The 23,642-nt window shown below is 42.8% G+C and overlaps 1 protein-coding gene across 2 annotated transcripts in view; it reads left to right on the plus strand.

The window, feature by feature from the left end:
• PTCHD1 (patched domain containing 1) overlaps positions 1-22,851 on the plus strand; it is a 51,675-nt gene extending 28,824 nt beyond the window's left edge. For both annotated transcript variants that reach the window (XM_036912823.2, XM_036912822.2), the window contains 2 exons: positions 9,055-9,715; positions 20,976-22,851. In XM_036912823.2, coding sequence (XP_036768718.2) covers positions 9,055-9,715; positions 20,976-22,630 — 2,316 coding nt within the window. In that variant the 3' untranslated portion in view covers positions 22,631-22,851. The remainder of the gene's footprint in view (positions 1-9,054; positions 9,716-20,975) is intronic.
• The last annotated feature ends 791 nt before the right edge of the window (positions 22,852-23,642 follow it).

Genomic DNA, 23,642 nt, shown 5'->3' on the forward strand with positions numbered 1-23,642 from the left:
CAAACTTTTACTGGGTACCACTTGTGTGTCAGAGGCTACACTAAGCAGTTCACATTCAATTTCTCTCTTATCTTCCAACAATCCTAACAAGGTAGATACTATCATTGCCCCATTTTACAATGAGAGAAGTGAGGCACAGAGAGAGCTATTAAGTTACAGCTTAGTGTCCAGGATCACACATTTACACTGTGATATTTAAGGGCAGTAGTTTTGTTGGAAAACCTTGAGAACAGAAAAAAAAAATATTTCCAGTGGGAAAAAATTCACTATCAGGTAATACACTCTTTTATGAAGTACATCAAGTACTCGGTCTTGTAAAGCTCATGGTCCATCGTTCATGAGTGCCATTACCATGTCATTAGTGGAAATTTTTTCTTGTTTCTTCTTTTTCCAGCCATAATTTACATTGCTCTCAAGTTCATGCCCATTAGAACTTAGTAAATCCTTTGAAGGAAAAAAAATGCCAAAGAGCTCATCTGATGGAGACCCATGTTCATAATTTTATAGATTTGACGGTATTCATTATTTGTGGTTTCGAGTATTTCAAGAATATGGGTTATATGGCATTTTAATTTTTTTCTTAAGCGGAAACTGTTAAAAGCGTGCATTACAGTTGCATGCAAGATAATGTTAATGCCCCAGTATTTCCACGTCAGGCTGGAAGCAGGGCTGGCGTGCACTGAAGTGGTGAGAACATAAGGGCAGGGTCCGGCAATGCCTGCTACAGTCCCGTAGCTTGAACTAACAGAGGCGAGATTTGAAATTGTGGCATTCTGACCTCATAACCCATGCCCACAGTATTTACGGTCAAAAAGAAATGAGTAGATATGTGAGATCCTTCCCTAGCCCAAAACTGTTGTCTTTTTCCTAAAAGTCTGTCCTGGTACCACCAAACTGTTCCTTGGAAGCCAAATAAAATTCTGGACTCTTGGGAAAGAGGAGCCGCCAAGAAAGGGAAAGAACAGATCCTCGCTGAAGGCCATTTAAGTGAACCGCATAAAATTGCCAATATTGAACCACATTTTGCCTATAGGGATGGCAATTTCATACGGTTTAGCCCAATACTAAATGCCAGGCCAGACACCCTTTATACATTATCACACCTGATCCTTATAGTGACCCCCTTGAGGTCAGGCTTATCCCCATTTTACATACAATGCAACTGAATTAAAAGCCTAAAGTCATTGTCTTAGTTTGGGCTCCCCCAAAACGTGATCCCAAGTCAAGGCCTCAGTGCAAATGGGACTTCTGGAAGGCAACCCCAGGAAGTTCTGCCAAGGGAATGGCAACATGACACAGGGTAAGGCAGCATGGAGCTAGAGGACACTGGCAAGACAGTTACCCTGCGGGTGACTGGAGCATAATCCTGCTGGGGAACCCTGGGAAGTAGTGAAGAACACATGCTGCCGAGGCATCCGGAGACAAGGGAGCTGGGCTGTTTAGACACAGTTTTTAGTCATAGGTCCAGGCTGCTTGGGAGTAAGATAATGTTAGTGCCCCAGTATATCCAAGTCAGGCTGAAGTGGGGCTGGCATGCGCTGAAGTGGTGAGAAGATAAGGGCATGGCCCAGCTGTGTCTGCTACAGTCCCGTAGCTTAAACTAACAGAGGCAAGGTTTGAAACTGTGACATTCTGACCTCATAACGCATGCCCTTCCCACTAAAGCACAAGATGTTGTCAAATCCCGGGAAAGATCCAAGGGCCAGGACAACCAGGAACAACTCTAGACAGCTGTTAGACACTTACTAGCGGTGATGCCACTCCATGCTTCCCTGTATAATGCTGTATATGCTGTATAATAACTGAAATTAACATTCGTGTAGCCCTCTGGAGTTTACAAAATGCATGCACATCCATCACCTCACCTGCCCTCATCATGCCCAGGGGACAGACTAAAATCCATTCACTCACAAAATTGTTATATTCGTGTGTTTACTCTGTAACTATTTCGTACATGTTTTAGGAACCATTTTAGGTAACAGAGATGTAGAAGCAGACCAAATACACAAACTAACCGGCATCAGTCAACTCATATTCTGTGGGGGCAGCAGAATAAAGAAACAAAAAGAAGACATGTAATGTGATGTCATATCATGATTGGCACCATGAAAAACTTCAAAGAAGAGGTGATGGTGATGTTGAGGGCTGCTCTGATGTCTAACTGGGGGTGGTGTCAGGGAAGATGATTACATTTGAGCTGGGAAGTGAAGGAAGTGAGGGTATCTGGAGGAAGGACGTTCCAGGCAGAGAAATATGGGCAGTGTGACTTGGGCATAGGGTGACATGAGTCCAGAGAGGTCCGCAAGAGCAATGTTCTGTCTTATTGGCCACAGTCAGGACTTGGGTTTTTGCTCTCAGTGCTACGGGGAACCACTGGAGGATTTAGAGCATGGAAGTGGCATGATGCATGTTTTTAAAGGTTCATTTTTTATTTATCTCTAATTCATGTGGCCAGCAAGACCCAGAACCAGGATTTAAATTGAAGTCTTCTGACTCCTGATCCAGGGCTTTTCCCACCTCAGCTCCACAGTCATTCTCCAGACCTCGATGTCCTTGGTACCTTGTTTGTCCTGTCCCTTACATAGTTATCTGTGGTCTCCTAACCAAATCTTAAGACTACTGTTGCCTGTTCTCCAGGCATTCGGCTCCTTGGGACCTCTCTTTGCCTCTTGACCAATCACCTTTAACACTCTCCCATTTCTGAGAGCGCCCTGTCCTCTTAGAGTTATCCAGCAGAACTCAAGACCCACAAACTTGTTCAATCAGTTTACACTTGACCTTGATAGTCAAGGGAGAACAGTGAGATTTAGAAAACACCACTCTGTTCAGAAAGTTTAACATTACAGGTTTCCAGGGGTCTTTATGATATCAAGGAACTTTTTAAAAGCAAGACCAAGTGAAATTTTCTGCCAGACTATGGAAATAAAGGGGTTACTGGACCTGCAGTTCACCACATTGTCTTTCTCCTCCAGACCAATATGGAATCAGCAACAGTGGCAATGAGACATTGTAGCTGCCTTTTCCTTCATCATTACTACTTTTTGTTTCTGAAATCTCAGATGTATTTGCTTCAAATCCAAAGCTACGTGGTTTTTTCAGCCAAAGCTGCAAAGACAAACAGTCTTTTTGGAAAATTATGATGTAGGGCTGTCTTGGCTGCTTTTTAGTGTCAACACCTGCAATAAGAGTGTTTACCCCCTGGTAAAGCAAGAAGGAAAACAGAAACATTCCACTCTCCCAGACCTCCACTGACACTACAGTAATGGCAGAGGTAACCGGTTATTTCTTTTGTCACTAGAGCAAGTTAGCATGACACCAGGCACACATGCAGAGGAAGCACATGGATAGATAGTCACTTGTTTGGCTACATCCACAGCTTAAATTTGGTGTCCTCCGAACATGCAATGTTTCAAAGGCAGAATGATATTTCTGTTCACTTATTAAGGGATGACTAACTTGCTTTTGGCTGCACTACAAATGAATCATGGTAACCATCCCCAGCTTGCAACTTCTGGTGTTCTGATGTAATGCATTTCTATTAAAAGAAGAGGAAAGAGAGTGGGTGAGAGTGAGATCATACAAAGACAGAACATAACTCCAAGGGAGTTAGTGTAATTGATGAACTGCAGAGACCAGATCTACCTACTTCAAGGTGTTTCCTTATGTCCTGGGGGAGGACACATTGGCCATCAGTGCCTACCCCTTTACAGCTGCATAATAAGATCCAGGGCAAGACCAGGAATCTGGAGGGATTCAGCGAAGAACACATTTCATTTGGGGGTGAAACGAGATATTCCTTGAAAGCATTTTTTAAGCAATTTTGATTTAGTGTTACTTTGAAGGAAGAAGCAAAAGATACAGGTTAGAAAGGCAAGCCAACACCTCTCTCTTTAAATTGTTTTAATGAAAGCAGCTTACTTGGGAGTGGCAGACAGAGGACGTGGGAAGGCAAGACTCAGAAGGCAAGGCAGCCCTAAAGGTGGTGTCATCAGACTGACTCCCCCTGGAGACCTGGGGAACCCCCTCCTCTGAGTCTGCCCTCACAGGTGAGGTTGCTGGGTGAGTGTGAGGCTGCTTCCAGAGCCTGGGATTGCCCTGCCTGGTAGAGTGGACTTCCTGCCTTCCTTCTCCCCCTTTTCACCAAGAAAATAGCCAAGAGCTGAAAGGTACCGTGAAAGATGCTCTGAACCCACAGGTATTTTTCCTGCGTTCCTCACTGCTCAGGAGCAGACACTCCCTCCCTCCCAGATCCTCCTGTACTCTCCTCTACAAGGTGCCCCTGCTGTCTTCTGAGGAAGATCTGAGTGTGCCAAGGAGAGGCCAAGAGGAAATTAGACTCTGGCCTGTCGTGACCGGCAGCCCACACTGGCTTTGTCCCAGGCTCTGGCAGAAGGGGATTATAGGAGCCAGCACCTCCCCAGAACGGGAAATCACTCAGAAAAGGGAATCTATTTTTTTTTTTCAGTAAACCTATTTTCCCTACCCTCTGGTTTTCTTTCTTGATTTCGTCTACTATCAGATCTGTCATTGACCTAAAAAGAACTTCAGTGTTTTGGAAAAGCATACTTCAAGCAGCTGTAATAAATCTCAAATTGATATTTATGAAGTAAACTTTCTCTCACCCAGGATCTGATTGTATGGTTTGTGGATGTCACTCATCTTAGAAGTATGTCATATCTGAACCAAAAGGGTCTGTCCATAAAGATTAGCTAGACCAAACTCCTGTTTTTCACTGATAAATCCTAGACCTAAAGGAGTGAAATTCCTAGGGTCTCTGACTCTCCTATGAAAGCAGCAGAAGCCAGACTTGAAGCCAAAACTTCTTGTTACTGGATTCCATTGTGTCCCACAGCCTTTTTTTCTTGGTAAACCTGTCTTTGAAAGTTTTATTTGGCAACTACAGAGGCTGGATGGAAAATAAGAAAAGTCAGTGAGCTCCAACCCCATCCCCTGCACTACCTGTTACTAACGACATGTGAGGAGGTTGCCATCTAAAGGTGAGGCTTGGCCGCTTGGATTGCTGCTGGTCTCTCCTAAGGAGAGAGACCCCCAAGTGTGGCCATCCTACAGCTCACTCACATCCATAGCCAATCACTTGAACAAGGTGGGCTGACAAGTCTTCAACCTTCCCCAAGTGCTCTTCATGCACACTACTGACGTTGTGCTGTCTGGGTCTAAGTGTCCCACTGTGGAGGGAGGCCTGATTTAGAATCCCACATCTGTCCTTTACTTAGTGGGCCATCCTAGGTGAGTTATTGTCATTCTCTAGGCTTCAACTGCTCCACCTATAAAAGGGGGGTGATGATTTAATCTTGTTCACAGAGTCTTACATTGAGTAAGTTTTTTAAACTGTAAAGAAAATACTTAGCAGACTAGTTACTGTTACTGTTGTCATTCTTATAGGGTAATGAGAGCAACAAAGCTAACAATTTAAACAATATGCTCAGAGCCTGAGAATGAATCTCAGTTTAAATTATTCAGTTCTGGCCTCTTTTGCAGCAAACCTAGCAAAACCGAAAAGTACTGTGATCAGGATTGACATTGGATTGGCCTTAGTAGTACAAAGCTCTTGGCTTTGCCTGTGGTTAGGATCTTCCCTTTGTCTGAGATGTATCTCTTCAGTGATTTTCCATGTGTGAGTGTGAGCGCACTAAATTCAGGGAAATTATCCTATTATTGACAACACAGTAGATTTGATAAGGATTTATTGGATGTATGTTGACTGAGTAATCTAGAACCTATACATACTTACAGAAACATGGATTCTATGTTGGTTCACATGATAGATTGAGAGTATATTAAAGGTCAGGACAATTACTTGGTGTCACTTCCCCTCCTTTTCTGTTCTGAGAAGAGGGTTTCTTACCCAGCTCAATGACAAGCTTGTGTGGACTGAGGTTGCCCGTTTTGTGGACTGAGGTGTCTTGGTCGCCATTTCATTGTCATGCTTTGATGTGCTCCTGTCTTTCTTTCCCCTTTTGCCCCCCAGAGAAAAGATTAATTTAAAGGCAAAGAGGAAGTCACGCTAAACTGACCAGTCATCATTTTCCCCTTACTTTTCTTTTTCAGTGTAGAAATTAAAAGTAAGCATAAAGAAGAAAAAAGCATAGCTTCGATCTGTGGCTTCCTTTTTCCCCTGTGAATATATGTAAGAAGACCTACTAGCATCTCTAGCAAGTGAGGCTCCTTTAGGAAAGTAAGTCAGGGCGTTCTAAGACCCTGTCCAGGTAGAGGTGTGGTAGGATGTGCAGGCACCTGCCTGTGGCTATGTGCACAGCCAAGAGCTGTGTGTGTACTTGATATGCCGTCAGAAGAACCAAAGATCAGAACTGAGTAGTTTCAAGCCTCTTATTACCCTCTCACCTCTGATCCCACAGGAAAATCCCACAGACTTCTGCCAGGTGGGTGGCCTCAGCCAACACCCCCTCTCTGACTGCTTTGTCACTCAGCATCTCTCTGCCACTCAGAAGCAGGAGTGGCACATGTTCTACCCACCTCTCCATGGAAATGCAAAGCAGCTGCATCTCACAGCAGCTCTGGTACTGAGAGCTAGGAAAGCTTCCCTCTCAAACTTCAGCAAGATTCTCCTTTTCCAAGCCCCCTCGTAGGATCTGATGGTACAGGGGTTAACATGCGGCCCCAGGGGTCATAGCAGCAGATCTGCAGAGCTGGCACATCGCTACATAGTTTACAACTCCCCATCCAGCAGGGCATGCTTGCCTTGGAGAATGGATGGAAAAGATCCCCTTGCTATTACTGGGTTCAGCCCTGGGCTTAACACCATCTTATTTGGCAATCTTTTTCTCTTGACATATTTAGTAATCACTCTAAGGGAGATTTATTAGGCTGCTCATGGGAACAAACAATGCACTAAATATTACACATATGCATGCTTTCAATACCACTCCTTTTCTAGCCTATTCTGAGTCTTTCCCCGAAGTCTTTTTTAACTCTTATCCAAACTCTCTCATCTTTAAATCCCTCTTGGCTCTTCGCTCCTCCAAATTAACCTTTTATATTTTGGACTTTTTTTAGCTAGGAGTTCTTTTAATCAAAACTGACCAGGCCATGCATAGAGATGAATGGATGAAAACACACTGTCATGGTTTAAAACCATTTAAGACATTTTTCTCATCATTAATCCCAAAGCATCAAAACAAAAATGTAGCATTTGGTTACAGTTTTGTGTAAATAGACTCCTAGGTATCTCTGGGAGATCAAATGTGTGTGTGTGTGTGTGTGTGTGTGTGTGTGTGTGTGTGTGTGTGTGTGCGTGTGCGTGTGTGTATCAAGGAAAGAACTCAAAGTATTTCAGCCAAATGTAATACATGAAATACATGAAGTGTTTCCTGAACTTGAGGGTTGGTGCCTGTGAGGAGACTGGGGGGCAGGGGAGCACTGAGAATTAAGATGAACTCATGCTCTTTGCTAACTAAAGGGCTTTGACAGCTGGTGCCCCCTCAGACATTTTCAAAAAGCATAATAAATATTCCACTCACCCTGGCACATGCACAGCTAAATGTCTTAGCAAAAATCCATCTAGAACAGATTTAAGAGAAACTGTATCAGGGTCATGGAGATGCTCAGAAGGCTATGAGTTATACTGCTACAGCCATAGTATGGCAACTCGGGATGTTAAGTTTCATTCTCTTTATGTATGAAATGTTTTTCTTCATTCATCAGCTCTGCAATGACTATCTCTGCTCTTAAGGGAGCCCACTCAGTGCTGGGCGTACTCCTAGAGGCGCTCATTTACTTAGCACTCAACTACATGCCTACCACTGGCCTCATTTTGCAGACTGGCTGCAGTTACAGAGAGAAGGCCTTATTTCCTCATCTTACACAGAGTACACACACTCCTACATATCTGAACTTGAGCATTTGTGATTTTTTTAGGGGTGGGCAGTGAAGGCACAAATTCAGGAACTGGTTGCTAGCAAGAACATTCACTCAGTTGCTGCCACTGTTGACCTAAAGGTGTATGGTGAGAGGCTAGGAGCACAGGCTCTGGAGCCAGACTGCCTGGTGTAGCCCAACTTTCTTTCTTACTACACATGTGACCTTAGGTAGGAGACTTGGCTTCTCTGTGTCTCAGTCTCCTTGTCTGAAAATGAGGCTAGTATGCATACGTACTTCATAGGTTTGTGTAAGGGTTAAATGAGTTAATCTGTACAAAGGGCCTAGAACTGTGCCTGGCATGCAGTCCAGGCTGTAAAATGAGTGTTTGTATTCCCAAGGTGCGCTTTAATCACAGGTGCATAGAACCTGGGCAGGGCACATTTGACTTGGAGTGAGGTGTGCAGAAGAAATCCCACTGTGCTTAAGCATATTCCCAGGTATCCCAGCCAGGCTCTTGCTGTCACAGCTCCCTTCCCATATAAGCAGGCAAGGAAAACCAGAGAACACGAGAGCCCTCAAGGTGAACTCCTTGTTCTTTTATGGCACAGGGTGATTGAATTGGATGAGGAAATCATTTAGCTGCCTGCAAATTGGTAGCAAGGGATGGGCCAGCAGAGGACTTCTGCACTTGGAATTGAACCTTTTTTCATTCACTTTTTATATTACATTTTCAAGACGTTGGACATATAAGATTTTCAGACATTTATAGACCAATTGAGTCACAAATAAAGAATAAAACATGTGGAAATAATACCGGTGCTTTCACCCAGCACTTCTCCAAATCTATCTCTATCCAAATCCTCTGGAGAGCTTGTGAAAACCTAAATTCTTAGGCCCTACCCCAGAGACTCTGATTTACCAGGTTCAAGGTGGAGCCTGAGAATGTTCATCTCCAACAAGGGCTCCCAGGTTGTGCTGAGGCTGCTGGTCCAGGGACCACACTGAGAGGACCACAAGTCAAATGTGTGTTCTGCATCCTTAGTGCCTATTCCAAAGCAAGGTCATAATGCTTAATTTGAACTCTTAGCTTTGAGATGGCATGAGTGACTCCCCAACCCCACAAAAAAATAGACATATTTGAATCCATAGAGCTAATGTCACTTATTAATGTCTAAGTTTTGGTAATAAACACTGACTTTCACTTTTTCCCTATAGTTGCATGCTGCTGTGACCAGGATCCAGGTTCCAAGGCCTGGTTTTAATTACACATTCGCCCACATATGTATCCTGAATAATGATAAGACTTGCATCGTGGACGACATAGTGCATGTTCTGGAGGAGCTAAAGAATGCTCGGGCTACCAACCGGACCAATTTTGCTATCACATACCCGATCACTCACTTAAAGGATGGGAGGGCAGTGTACAACGGGCACCAGCTCGGAGGCGTCACCGTGCACAGCAAGGACCGGGTGAAATCTGCAGAGGCCGTCCAGCTCACCTACTACCTGCAGTCAATCAACAGTCTCAATGACATGGTGGCTGAGAGGTGGGAGTCCAGCTTCTGTGACACCATCCAACTATTCCAGAAATCCAACAGCAAAATCAAAATGTACCCTTACACATCCTCCTCACTGAGGGAAGATTTCCAGAAGACCAGCCGTGTATCGGAACGTTACCTGGTCACCAGCCTGATCCTGGTGGTGACCATGGCCATCCTCTGCTGCTCTATGCAGGACTGCGTCCGCAGCAAACCCTGGCTAGGCCTGCTCGGGTTGGTGACCATAAGCCTGGCCACTCTCACTGCGGCCGGGATCATCAATCTTACTGGTGGGAAATACAATTCCACCTTCCTGGGAGTCCCTTTCGTCATGCTAGGTAATTACTGCCCTTCATTTTTCTGTTTCCTCCTGCTGGTGGTGGTGACTGGGTTCCTAAAGGGCAAGGAGTAGCTATCTAACACCTTTCTTTCATTTATAATGTCTTCATTTTGCCCAGAAGTCCTGGGAGCAAGTCTATAAAGTACTGGTCATTGGCAAGAGGTAACCTTACCTGGTAACCATGCCAGCAGTCTAAAGTCCGGGGATTCACTGGAAGGCCTGGTTCTCCACTAAGAAGCTGTGTGGCACTGAGCAGATACTAATCTTCTCTGGTGTCCCAGCATCTTAGGCTTCCCCAGAAGCAGACCCTGACACAAGGATTTAGACCTAAGCAGTTTAGCTGAGAGGTGAGCCCAGGAAGCCCTAGTCTGGGAGTGAGAACATGACCCAGGGAAGAAAGACAGTCAGGCTATGTTAAGGAGCAGGTTGCTGTTTTGGGCTCAGTACCACTGGGGACTTTTGGGGGATCTCGTAGAACACACCTCAGACAGGCCCTCCTTGAGGGGTGATGGAACTAGAAGCTGGATTTGGTACCAGAAACCCTGGGTATGATTAAGTGAGGGTTATCCCAGGGTTGCCCCCCACCCCCAACTCCACCCCGCACATCCCAGGGAAGACCGAGCGCATTGGTGCAGCTGGAGAAATCCCTCGGGTGAATGCTCTTTGTAGTAAGAAGCCTTCAGGGAGCTCAAGAATGGTGGGTTGGAGGGCACATGGACTGGGCTGACAGAGTCGGCTACCCTCATTTCCCCATCCTGTGGATAGAGCGGATGTGAACACCACACAAAGGGATGTGACAAATGTACAAGACCTTTGCAAGCAACAAGTGAGACACAAATTGCAAGGTAACCTTTTTTCCTATCCATGCTATACACTCAGGAGAATGTTCTAAAATGACTGGGTGAGAATCCCGGTACACTTTCTCTTGGGGGCTGCAGGAATTTCCTGATACAGATAACGGTAAAAACAAAGCCACAGTGGTCATAATATATCAGTTGCTCTCTCTGTCCATCTGGTAGTGAAGATGGCATGCCCAGCACACCTGACGGCGGGGCTCTCATGGGCCAACGATTCAAACGGTTAGCTTCCCCCCTTCCCTGTGGCAACTTCGCATCAATTCCTTTAGCAAAATTAAAATGTCATTTGGAATCAGATGCTGACATGACAAATGAAGTGGTATTTTTCGTTGACAGCGAAATAACTGTGGTGAGGTCATTAGTATGCCTTATGCCCTGTTTGGGGGTAATGGAAAAGGAATTTACTTGGGCAACCTCAGCTGCGCTATGGGTTAGATGAGAGAGCAGGGCCGGCAGAGCTGCAAGGCCGCAGAAGGGCAGGCTGCCCTGGCGGCTGCGCAGCTGGCGGGCATTGAGACTCAGGCAGTGAGCACATATTAGAGGGGCTTTGGGCAGAAGGCGGCAGAGGCGGGGCAAGCGGACCATTTACTTATCACTGCCAGACCGGCAGAGGGGACTGCCGCGCCTCCTCCTGAGCCCAGTCTGTTTCGAAGGAGGCAAAGGAGCCTCTTTAAAATAACCCCAACATGATGTGTGTGAGTGGATTGTGGAAACCAGGGCTGTTCCTTTAAGTCTGCGTAGGACTGGGTATTAGCTTCCACCGAGGCTTGGGTCAAAGTTCAAATGAAGATGTTTTGCTCATGATTAGTCACATGCTTGGTTCTTGGTTTGTTTTGGTTTGGTTTTGGTTTTGGGGTTTTTTAAGCTTTTCATTTAAAAAATACAGCATGTTTGGTTGTGGTTATTTTTGTGGGAGGAAGATAAACAGGAATAAGAAGAAAGTGGGAACTGAATGGAGACAGGTTTCTAACACAAGGGCAAAAAGAGACAAAAGCTAGAAAAAGGCCTATTGGTCCTGGTTTTATGACACTCCAGGTTGTTCCCCGTGAGCTCAAAGTATGAAACAGTATTTCCTAAACTGTTTAGAAACTCCCTAAAAATTGCATTAAGTAAAACAAAATTGCAATAGTTAGAGCTTTTTGAGTAAAAAAAAGCAGTAATATTCCAAAGCTCTTTAATTTCACTACAAATCTATTTCAATAAGTAAAATAAAATTAAGTATTCAAAACTTTCAAATTAATTTTATTATGTAAAATAAATCACAATATTTAAAATTTCTTAAAATTTATTCTTGTACTTTTTAAAGAAATTTGAAATCTTCTAAGTAAAAGTCAACCCCAAAAGGAATATACCAGACAGTACTGCATGGGGAAGGGTCATAAGGGATGGAACTGTTAGCAGGGGAGTGTCCTTAAAAAACAAATCCAGAAATAGCACTGCCACAACTCCACAGAGACTGACGGAGAGTCACTGAACTTAACACCACAGTTCAATTCAGAAAAATCTGGCATTTGTGGTGAAAGAGTCCAAGCACGGCAGGTGCCCAACACTCCCTTGTTTGCAATTTGTGAGGAATGTTACATGCACTGATGTGATGGCAGTTTTCTCTGCTGACAGTCATTATGCAACCTTTCTGTACATTTTCAGCCCAAAGAGATCTTAAATTACTTAGTCACAACAAGAAAGGAAGCTACATGTGTTAGTAGCTAAGGTCCATTTGCAATAAATACTTTGCACTATGTAATAGGTACTTAATATGCTCATAAAGCCAACAGTGCCTGGATTTAGGATGGTTACCCTTCTGTATTTCTCAGATAAAATTTTTGTTCTCAGAGTTTGATTGTAAAATGAAATATAAGCAAGAGCACGTTCATAAATTTTGCATTCAGGGACAGTGTTCAACTCTGGCGTTTTGATGACCAGTCCTAAAATACCAATAAATATTTCAAATGGCCAAGAAGAAATGCAGTGCTAAGAGTTTTGCAACTGTCCAGTTTCTAAATTTGCCTGTCTGTAACATAAAATGGCTTTGCTTAAACTAAGCAGATTCTAGCAAAACTTACTGATTTTCTGTTATAAATACAATATCAAATACACTTTTAAAAATACATGGCCTCATACAGAACGAAAAGTATCTTAGAAAAAGTTTCTAATGCAGACATTTCCTTGGCTGACAATAGGTCTGTAATGTGATAAACACTGTATTTTAAAATTCAACAAACTAAATATTCTCAGTGTGATCCCGGTCACCTAAGGCCAGATACAGACAAATGCCAAAATGGCAGTAGATTTAGAATGGAAAAATTTAACACCACGTGTGTCAAGCGGCATTAACCTGACAAAATTCCAGAATAGGAAAGAATTTAGATAAACTCTAAGAGTTCACCATAATGGGATGTGACTGTGTGTTTCTAGCCAAGACAATATGTGACATCTCTGGCAATAAGAATGTATTCTACACAGATGAATCACTTTGGCAATGATGTAAGCGTAGATACCTCATGATTTAGAATTTTTTAAATTAATGTCATGCATATTAGACAATCACATTTCTGCCAAAACCCCTGTCTATATGAGTCAGATCAGTTTATGTAGAGCTGAAATCCTTAAAAGTCTACAATATTATAAATGCTCAATGACATTTTTTAATTTGGAGAAGAGTTTGTTTCATCCATATCCCATATGCATGAAGTAATATCCTTTCTTTCCAAACCACAATATCAGGTATTGAAGTACTTAAACTGCCAGTTGTAAACATAATGACACTTATCATTTTAACCCGTTATGGAGTTTCTTTTAAAAGATGAGGATTTACACCATTGGCCTACAGTTTTTCCTAGTAGGCTTAATATTTCCACGGCTTTGCTAATTGGACACAAATTAGGAAAGGAAAGGAATATGGGAGAACATAAAAGGGAACAGAAGGAAGATTTCTTCCTTCTTCAACTGGAAGGTTTGTTGCTTGATGTACAACTAAAAGAGGAGAATTGAAATGTGGTGAAAGATAGTTTAAATATGAGTTTCTATGTGGCAATCTAATTTATGAGTTGCTTTGCATTTATCAAGATACAAGAGCTACAGAGATCAGATGAGACAAAAAGTATTCTTCAAGAAAAATATTCTTCAAGGCCTTTCAAATTTGGGGATATTGAGAAGGTCCAATGCCACATCCAAGGTGCCCTCTTCTTTGCGAGTTATCTAGCCAGGCCACTCAAATTCAGGGGTGGGAAAGGAAGAAAGGGTGTGTTTAAGTGTAAGGAGGAGAATAATAGCAGGGATGTTTGGCTTTCTCCAGGTATATATTCTAAGATGATCTGTATTTCGCAGAAATCAGAAGATCCGATTCAGTTCTCCCAAGAATTTGTTCTCATCAATGCCTTCTCAATGGATGCACTATACGAACTCAGGCTTATATAGGAGTGAAAGTTCTTGTGTAAGAAATTAAGTTTGAATGGAGAAATTAGAACTCTTAATTGTATTTGCTCACAATTTAAGCAAACCTGAAAGGTTTTGCTTTCCTGATGAGTATTCTGGCATATTTCTAAAGTCACAAGAAACACAGGGAAAAAAATCGACCAGATAATAAAGGTCAAACCCTATGAAACAGCCAATATGCAACCATTTTTGACCTACAAAATTGGTACCAGCCTCCAACATTTTTGAACTACAAAAGCATAATTTCTTACCATTCAACTTAATAAATTATTGTGGAATAATGCAACAAATGACAATCTACATGATGGAATAGAACTATATAACTCTAGATATAAACCACTAGTAGGCTCAGTAGTTGCTAGGAAACAAAAATGATATATATGGGTTTTGTTGTTCACAGTTTTGTTTTAAATATCTGATTTAAATATTTGTTTAAATATGATTTACAATAGAGTAAGTCCAAACAATATTTTCAAAGTATTTTTTTCCTAAGTATCTTATTTTCATGGCCTATGGTCATTGTGGGACTAATTTACAAGGAGATTGTGTAATCTAGTTTTGTTCTTACCGTATTATTTTTATGCTCCATCAATCATCTTACAGCAAGCGGTGGGTGGAGAGAAATAGGTTGGGGGAGATGGAACAAAACACATTCTTGTCCTATTCTTAACCATAAAGGAAGACAAGAATGGACTGGAGGTGCAGGTCCAGGAAGGCAGAACTCAGCAGAGGAACGCAAGGGTGCTTCCTCTTTAACCCAGGTCTCTGGGATACCCTCTGGGTGCTCAAGCCACCTAGTCTAGGGAATGGGGTGGGGATCGGGGTGGAGTGGTAGATTCTGTGAAGGTTGGGCAAGTAGGAGGCAACATCAGGATGCTGAGCTGGTTAAAATAGACCATGAGGAGAAACACCTAGTTTGGTATTGCATTTGGACTAGCATCTCAGAAGGTCACCGCCGGGGGTGGGGAGTCTTGACCAGGTGGGTCCAGGAGCTCACAGCACAAGCAGATCCACAGTCACTGTCATCTAGGCTATATTCCACCTAGGCTACTTCACCAGCCAAGAATCAAAATACAGGCAGAACTTAAGAGAGGATTCTAGCCTCTTGTCTGCATTGACTGGTGTAGCAGACTAGCATTTCTCTTCCTCACCAGTAAAATGAATTTCATATCAGCCTACCATACAGCCTACACACGTGTGTGTGTGAGTGTGCATGTGCACGCTTGTGTGTGTGTATAATCTGGGTGTATAGTTTATATTACATAGCACATTAGCTATATTATATATGATATATAATATGTATTATGCAATTAAGTTCATGTTGTGTATATATATGTATGTATAATACATATACATGTGTTTATAATGTAGTGTATATTGTTTGAATGTATGAATATAAATACTATGTGTCTATATATTACATATTATATATTCACACATTTTACATATAAATATAAAAATGTTTGAATGAGATACGCCATATTATATATATTTACATATTATATGTCTCCTATATAAAAAGATGTTACACAGTGACTATGGCATATATTATGGGCCACCTTTGTGCACACTGATTCTATACAATGTACATACACACATAGTATCTAAAGGCCTTACCTTTAAAAAAGGAAGACCTATTAACAAATTCATGTCTTGGACTCTAATTTGCAGCCCTCTAGTGAAGGAAAGTCATTTCTTAGATTAAAACCCAATGCTGTGATTACAACTACCAAAATATGCCGAGTCTCTGGTAGAAACAAGGTGTGTGTATTTGGCCAATGTGAGAATCCATCTTAACTCAAGCAGAGCACACCTTTACTCTCACTCTCAACTGTGAGACAAAACATGCTGTGATCAACCAAACAATTCAGCATAGAAAATAAATGTTTATAACTGGCCAAGTGCAAATGTAACCCAATCAATGAAGTTCTCCCTGAAAATACATGTTACTCAACCCAGACATATAAACATTTCAAATTTCTTCTCAAAAAAACAAAAATCATGAATTTATGTGGATATCACTGAAAGAAAGCGTTTGATAAAGATGAGCTACTTAGCGAAGCTCATCTAAGAATATGTTTTAAGCAGATTTTGCTCATGCATTCATTATGCTCTATAGATTTTTCTAGAAGAATGTAGTAGTTTTATTACCATATACGAAATTTGGCACTTCCCAGGCATGCTATAAATGGCTTCGTCTCCCGATATTAAATGTTTTTGCATTACAACAAAGACCATCCCTCAGCAAGCCATTCTGTTTCACCTCCTCATCTCAGCTACTCCTTACTTTTAGGAACTCAGGATGAGGAAACCCTGCTGGTAGGGATAGGATTCAAGTGTGAGGAGTGCCGAAAGGTGCCAGCCTCTGTGCCGTGGCTCTGTGTGCTGGGGAAGGCAGGAGAATCTGGGCCTGAAGAAAAATCTGCCTTATAAAATCTGGATGTACAAAGCAAATCAATTCACCTGTGATTATTCATTGACAAGAAGATAAACAAATCACCCAGATTGCCACTGATAGCAAAGCCATTAAATACATTTAAGGTATGATTCACTTTATGAACACCTTTCCGAAAGCATTTCTACTGGGTAAAGTTAGGTTAACTCTCAACTATTTGTTAGTGGATTCCTGCAGTTGTGGTTTATAAACAACCCTGAAGGCTTTAGTCAGGCCCCAGAAAAGGGTCTGGGTGAGAGTGAGATTTAATTTGTGCATGTTCCTGAGACTTACACTAGGTGACTGGACGGTTGGCCAGTTGAGGTTTTTCCACCATTAGTGTTATTTATCATCTGTGCTGCTTTTTTTCTTCATTGGCTCCAAAGCCTAAAAGTTAGCTGCACATGAAGATATAAAATTCTTTGGAAAATAAGAAAAATTACTACCTTAAATCCTTTAGTATTTGATTTTACGAGATGACAATCCTAAAATCTATTGCTAATAAAATTTAGATTACACTCCTGGTACAAACTGCATCTGAACACTGCTGAAGAGCTCTACTGCCCTTATCCCAGGCCTGGCTAAAAGCCTCATTGCCTCGAAACATTCACTCGTGAACAATTAGAACCTGGACTTGTGTGTACAGACAAGCAATGAACCAAAATAGAAACACACATCTTGAATGTGCTTTTAAAAAACAAGTGAATATTTTTAAAGTTTATTTATCTTCAGAATCTGATAGAATCGGTATGTGGTGTTTAAGGGTTCCCTCTGGCAATTTGTCACCCTTAAATACTGTGACTGTAAGAGCAGGGACTCCTTCGGATCTTGTTCGGTTCCTGGAATGCTCACCATGATACAATCTTTTACTTCCAGGGCTCGGGCTGACGGCCTGCCCCTCTGATGATAGAACCTGTGTCACATTACCACCACAGGGCCTCTGGTCTCCTGGGGCTAAATCTGTTTGAAACTTTGTATTTAGCTAGCTCTCCAGGTGATCACTGATACCAGGGAGTCCTCGTGAATGGGCTTCAAACATGGGAAATGAAAAATAGTCCCTTGCTAAAGTGATCCTATGTGCCAATGACATAGGCCCCTTGGTCAGACTTAATGGAGAAGCTTATTGACCTCTGATTTCATAGAGAAATTTTAAAAACTAGACTGCAGAGCAAACAGCAATACTTTTGCTTTTAAGGCACCTTTTAAAAACAGGGAAAACAATAGCCAAGCCTCTGAAAAGTATCTTCAATCCACATGCAGTATTTGTTTGCCTTTGTCTGTAAGATTTGGCCTCAGAGTCCTGCTTGCCGGACGGACCACAGCCCCAAGTTAAGAGAGTAGTGGCTGATGGTGATGTTAAACAGGGAAGGCACCTGCTGTGGGAGGGACAGAACCTACCAAAATCTTTCTTCCCTGCCTTCCTTTGATTTCCATTGGCCCGGTTCCTGAAATGGCTACAAAAGACAAGGCCAGGGCTGGCTGGAGGAAAAACTGTGAACGAGTTCATCTCTGTGAATTCCACCCACCTATGGCTTCCTCTTCACTGCCTCCCCTTCTCCATTCTCTCCCATTCCCCAGACCTAGGGGAAGCTGCTTCCATAGACCACAGTCCCAAGGGGGTTTGCATTTAAAAGAATACCCTTGAAGGCCAAAACCAAAGGGAATTCAGCTGTAAGTATGGGCAGAGCAGGCATTCGGGAAGGACAGAACTCTCCTCCTGTCCTAGGGCTCTTAGAACATGTCTCCCTTTGAGTCCAGGCCAGGAAACATGAGCCCCACAGTCCAGCTTTCCTTTAGGGTAACTGACCTGCTCAATATATATCCAGCTGTGAATCAGGTCTAGTGCCAGCTAGGCACTCCAGGCTGCTAATCCTGTTGAGACACCCATAGCTGGGTTGACACATCCCTCCAGGAGGGAGGCCCAGTTATGGTGTCAGCAATTGTCCCTGAAATCCAAAGAGCTGTTCATAGTCGCTGCACACTGTGATTGGTTTGAGGGTGTAGGCATCTGCTAGGGAGGTGTGGCTTGAGAAACAACAATCTGCCCTATCAGCAACGATGGTGGGAGTCTTTGGAGGCAAGGCCCACAGTGACTAGCAGCAAATGCTCAGTGATCAGGTAGAACAGCTTCTTTCTCAGGGCTTCCTCTTCTGGCCTCTGTGGGCATGTGCACACCCACCACTGTAGCAAGAAGAGCAAAGGAAAGGCAGAGTTTCCAAAAGCCCCTGAGAATAGCATTCGAATTTTCTCTGGAGCTGTCCCCAGAACCAAGAACATATGCCAAAAGAGTCAGGACTCAATAAAAATGATCAAACTATAGAAACACATGGCATTGAAAATGTACCAAGGAAACTCAAGAGACAGGCTAGCAGCCTACTTCCGCCTTTCCTTGAGTTCCGTTATTTCCATTCTGCCCTCTCCAGCCTCACTCTCTCACCTAATAGCTCTGTTAATTCAAATTCCTTTTTTCAATTCGCTTCTGTGATTGTTCAACAGCAAGGTAAGAAATTGGATTCTTATTATATTTTTCAACAAGACTTAGGGTCAGGTAATGGTATAAAATGACACCAATTTAAAGGAAAGACTACAAAACAGATTTAATTTCAATTCTACCATATGACTGATTCTAGTACTGCTATATGCATCCTTATTTTCTTCCCATATTTAATGACTCAGTACCAAAGCCCTGTTTTAAAACACTTTTCTTGTTTCTAGCAAGTAAATACTGTACAAAAAAATTCCATTTGCCATCTTCAACAAAACTCTGAAGTGTGTTTTGCCCACCAGAACTTACTCTACTTGACCTTAGATGAAATGGGGGGTATAATTTCCCCAGGGTGTGGATGCCTTGAAGGGATTAATCCTCTTTTTACCCTCACTGTCAAAGGATCAGTTACTTTTAATCAAAGGTCAGTTGGTCTGAGAACACAGTGGAAACAGACTGAATGGTTTCCCTCCTGAGACTAGATGCTAACTATCTAAAACATAATTAACAACAGAAAGCCAGTCAACGGGTGGGCTCTTTCCTTCCTGTCTGGGAAGTTTAGGTGACTCCAGTTTAATAGGGGCCATGGTGCTAGTTATCAAGTCGACAGTCTTAACCTGACCTCTAAAATGATGCCTAGTAAATTAAGGTAAATGCCAATCCCTCCAAGAAAACAGGCCTATATCATGACTATGAAATGGGTGCTCAGGTTTGAGGCTGGGACTTACAAATAAATTCCAGCCTGGGCACACGGGAAGACGCGTGCTCAGTTATTGTATACACAGGATAACAGTGACTCACTTCACTCAGCACTTACGCTTGGCTGGAGAGTTTAAATTCCTTTTTAAAAACAAGCCTATTGCACCACAGGGTAAAGATTTTATTACCCTCAATAATGGTATTGAGTATGCCAAGTCGTAGAAGCAGAAAATTAGATCTGATGCCAGTGCCAAGACAGGGGTTATGGGAAGCCACAACAGGTAACTTCGGTGAGCTTTTCAATGTTGCTGTGGCCTTGAAAACCCAGGGAGGCCCATCGGGAAAGTGTCTGGCTCCAACCATGAGAGGTGAGCAAAGATAAACTAGATCCAGTCTCAGGCCGTAGAACGGAGTCCAAACATAGGCACTTGCTGGACCTCTGCTGTTCCAGTGTTACTGAGATACTAACCCAGGAGGCAAAGGTGCTAAGTAGTTAGGGAAAGAGGATACTAATCTGGCCCTCTCCCTCAGAGGCCACTGCCAAACAGTGCAGAGAAGCCAGCAGAGTCACCGCCTGCTTGATACATTGTCCATGAACAGCCAACACTGGTCACACAGATCCCCGAAGACAAAATGCAAGCCATAAACTTTCAACTTGAATTTTAATTTTTACCAATCGCAGGGAGAGTTCATGAGTCTTGTTCCTTCTTGCATCCTTCCTGATCATTCGAACTCTATTTTGCTCCTCTCTGTTTCTAAGATTTATTGTTTCCTGCACTGACACTTGGGGAAGAAAAAAAAAATAGAAGCCGTGATTTAGGATCCTGTCAAGACTCAAATTAAATACATTGCCTCTTTCTCCCTAAAGCCCTACACTTGGCCAAACGTAAATGAGGTGATGAGACGTTAGCTCAGAACCCTTTGCCCACTGCTTCCTCTCCACTGACCCCCAGCCAGCTGTGTGGAGATGACAAGCACGGTGAGGAGCGGCCAGGCACCTTCTCTGAAGTGTCCCACCAACCAAGGGAAACAAATGCTCTGCAAACTGCACCTACACCCCTCCCCAGGAGGCCTAGGCAAAGAGCCCACCCAGCTTTCCTAAGCCAGAGGGAGTGGGGAGGTCTTAGCTCCTCTATTCTTGCTTTTGCTAACCGTTAACATTTCTGATCCACTGAAATATGGGCCTCTCTCTCCACAGGAGAAATCACTGGCCTTTGCCTGTCACCTGTCACCACTAAAGCTGGTTACATTTCCCTTGACCCAGTAGCTCCCCATGACCAAGTGGGTTCCTCTCTTTAAAGAGATTAGTCTTTTCCACTTTTGATCTGGTCTTTTTCTGCCCCCTCAGGTCATGGATTATATGGGACTTTTGAAATGCTATCCTCTTGGAGGAAAACTAGAGAAGACCAACACGTTAAAGAGAGAACTGCAGCGGTCTATGCAGACTCCATGCTCTCCTTTTCTCTCACCACTGCCATGTACCTGGTCACCTTTGGCATAGGGGCCAGCCCTTTCACGAACATTGAGGCAGCCAGGATTTTCTGCTGCAATTCCTGTATTGCAATCTTTTTCAACTACCTCTATGTACTCTCGTTTTATGGTTCCAGCCTCGTATTCACTGGCTACATAGAAAACAATTACCAGCATAGTATCTTCTGTAGAAAAGTCCCAAAGCCCGAGGCATTGCAGGAGAAGCCGGCATGGTACAGGTTTCTCCTGACAGCCAGATTCAGCGAAGACACGACGGATGGTGAGGAAGCGAACACTTACGAGAGTCACCTATTGGTATGTTTCCTCAAACGCTATTACTGTGACTGGATAACCAACACCTATGTCAAGCCTTTTGTAGTGCTCTTTTACCTTATTTATATTTCCTTTGCCTTAATGGGCTATCTGCAGGTCAGTGAAGGGTCAGACCTTAGTAACATAGTGGCAACTGCGACACAAACCATTGAGTACACTACTGCCCAGCAAAAGTACTTTAGCAACTACAGTCCGGTGATTGGGTTTTACATATATGAGTCCATAGAATACTGGAACACTAGTGTGCAAGAAGATGTGCTAGAATACACCAAGGGGTTTGTGCGGATATCCTGGTTTGAAAGCTATTTAAATTACCTTCGGAAGCTCAATATGTCCACTGGCTTGCCTAAGAAAAATTTCACAGACATGTTGAGGAATTCCTTCCTGAAAGCCCCTCAATTTTCACATTTTCAAGAGGACATCATCTTCTCTAAAAAGTACAATGATGAGGTTGATGTAGTGGCCTCCAGAATGTTTTTGGTGGCCAAGACCATGGAAACAAACAGAGAAGAACTCTATGATCTCCTGGAGACCCTGAGGAGACTTTCTGTCACCTCCAAGGTGAAGTTCATTGTCTTCAACCCATCCTTTGTGTACATGGATCGATATGCCTCCTCTCTAGGAGCCCCCCTGCACAACTCCTGCATCAGTGCTTTGTTCCTGCTCTTCTTCTCAGCATTCCTGGTGGCAGATTCTCTGATCAATGTCTGGCTCACGCTAACAGTTGTGTCCGTAGAGTTTGGAGTTATAGGTTTCATGACATTATGGAAAGTAGAACTGGACTGCATTTCCGTGCTATGCTTAATTTATGGAATTAACTACACAATTGACAATTGTGCTCCACTTTTATCCACATTTGTTCTGGGCAAGGATTTCACAAGAACTAAATGGGTAAAAAATGCCCTGGAAGTGCACGGGGTAGCTATTTTACAGAGTTACCTCTGCTATATTGTTGGTCTGATTCCTCTCGCAGCTGTGCCTTCAAATCTGACCTGTACACTGTTCAGGTGCTTGTTTTTAATAGCATTTGTCACCTTCTTTCACTGCTTTGCCATTTTACCTGTGATACTGACTTTTCTGCCACCCTCTAAGAAAAAAAGGAAAGAGAAGAAAAATCCTGAAAACCGCGAAGAAATTGAGTGTGTAGAAATGGTGGATATTGACAGTACCCGAGTGGTTGACCAAATTACAACAGTGTGATAGTGTCCACTTGTTTAATTTTCACCCTAGGTCTTATCAAGATCAAAGAGATTATGTCGATGAAACAAATTCAAAGGTGAATTTGTTTGAGGATAAGAAATATGCATTGCCAAAAAAGCCAAGGACAAGGGGGAATATGGGCACTGCATATTTTCAACCTTTAAAACAAAAGGATTGTTACCAGAAAGAATTTACACACACACACACACACACACACACACACACACACACACACACACACACACACAAGGATCCTAGGAGACTTCAAGTCTCTTAAACTAAGATCAAATAGAAGAAGGCTTATTAGCAAGCAGAATCCTGTTTCATTCACACTGCAGATGTTGCTGGTATCACGACAAAAACCTACTGATTGAAAGGTCAGCTGCCAAGGCAGAAATAGCTTTAAGCATTGTTCAAACAATAAGGCTTCCAGAACTTCTGCAAAGCCGTGGCTCCAGCCAGGGTCTGTGATTTGAGGTCTCAGCCATCTCTCAACTAGCTCCCCAACATGCCAAGGAGATGCTTGTGAAAGTTCTGGCTGAACAAAGCAAGCCAGAACCTCGGAAGCAGCACATGGTGGAGTGGCCATCACCCATGGACTAAAACTGAGTCCCCCTTAAATTCACCCAGATGAATTTACACAGATGAATAGACACAGCTTTGGTGTCTAGAATGAATTTATCCTATCGCCACATCAATATACTTTTAACATTTGTATGATTTGGTTAATACACCTTTAAACCAATGACAGCTCCAGCACTGCAGAGCTGGAAATTTCTATTTTGGAATATCTTGTTGCTTGTCACCAAATAGATCTGCTTTATTAGTTACAGCACTTGGCAAGAGGCTCTGAGTACCAAAACCACAGAGCCAAACCCCAATACCAGGCATGATGGAGGAAAAGCAGGTGTCTACTTGAACCCAGAGATAGCATCTCCATTTTAACAAAAAAAAATTGCCAGCTGGTACAGCTGTTTGTAGTGACCCTCCATGTGTTTTCTGCATGGATGCC

The sequence above is a fragment of the Manis pentadactyla genome, chromosome X (assembly GCF_030020395.1).
Source record: "Manis pentadactyla isolate mManPen7 chromosome X, mManPen7.hap1, whole genome shotgun sequence".
Classification (NCBI taxonomy): domain Eukaryota; kingdom Metazoa; phylum Chordata; class Mammalia; order Pholidota; family Manidae; genus Manis; species Manis pentadactyla.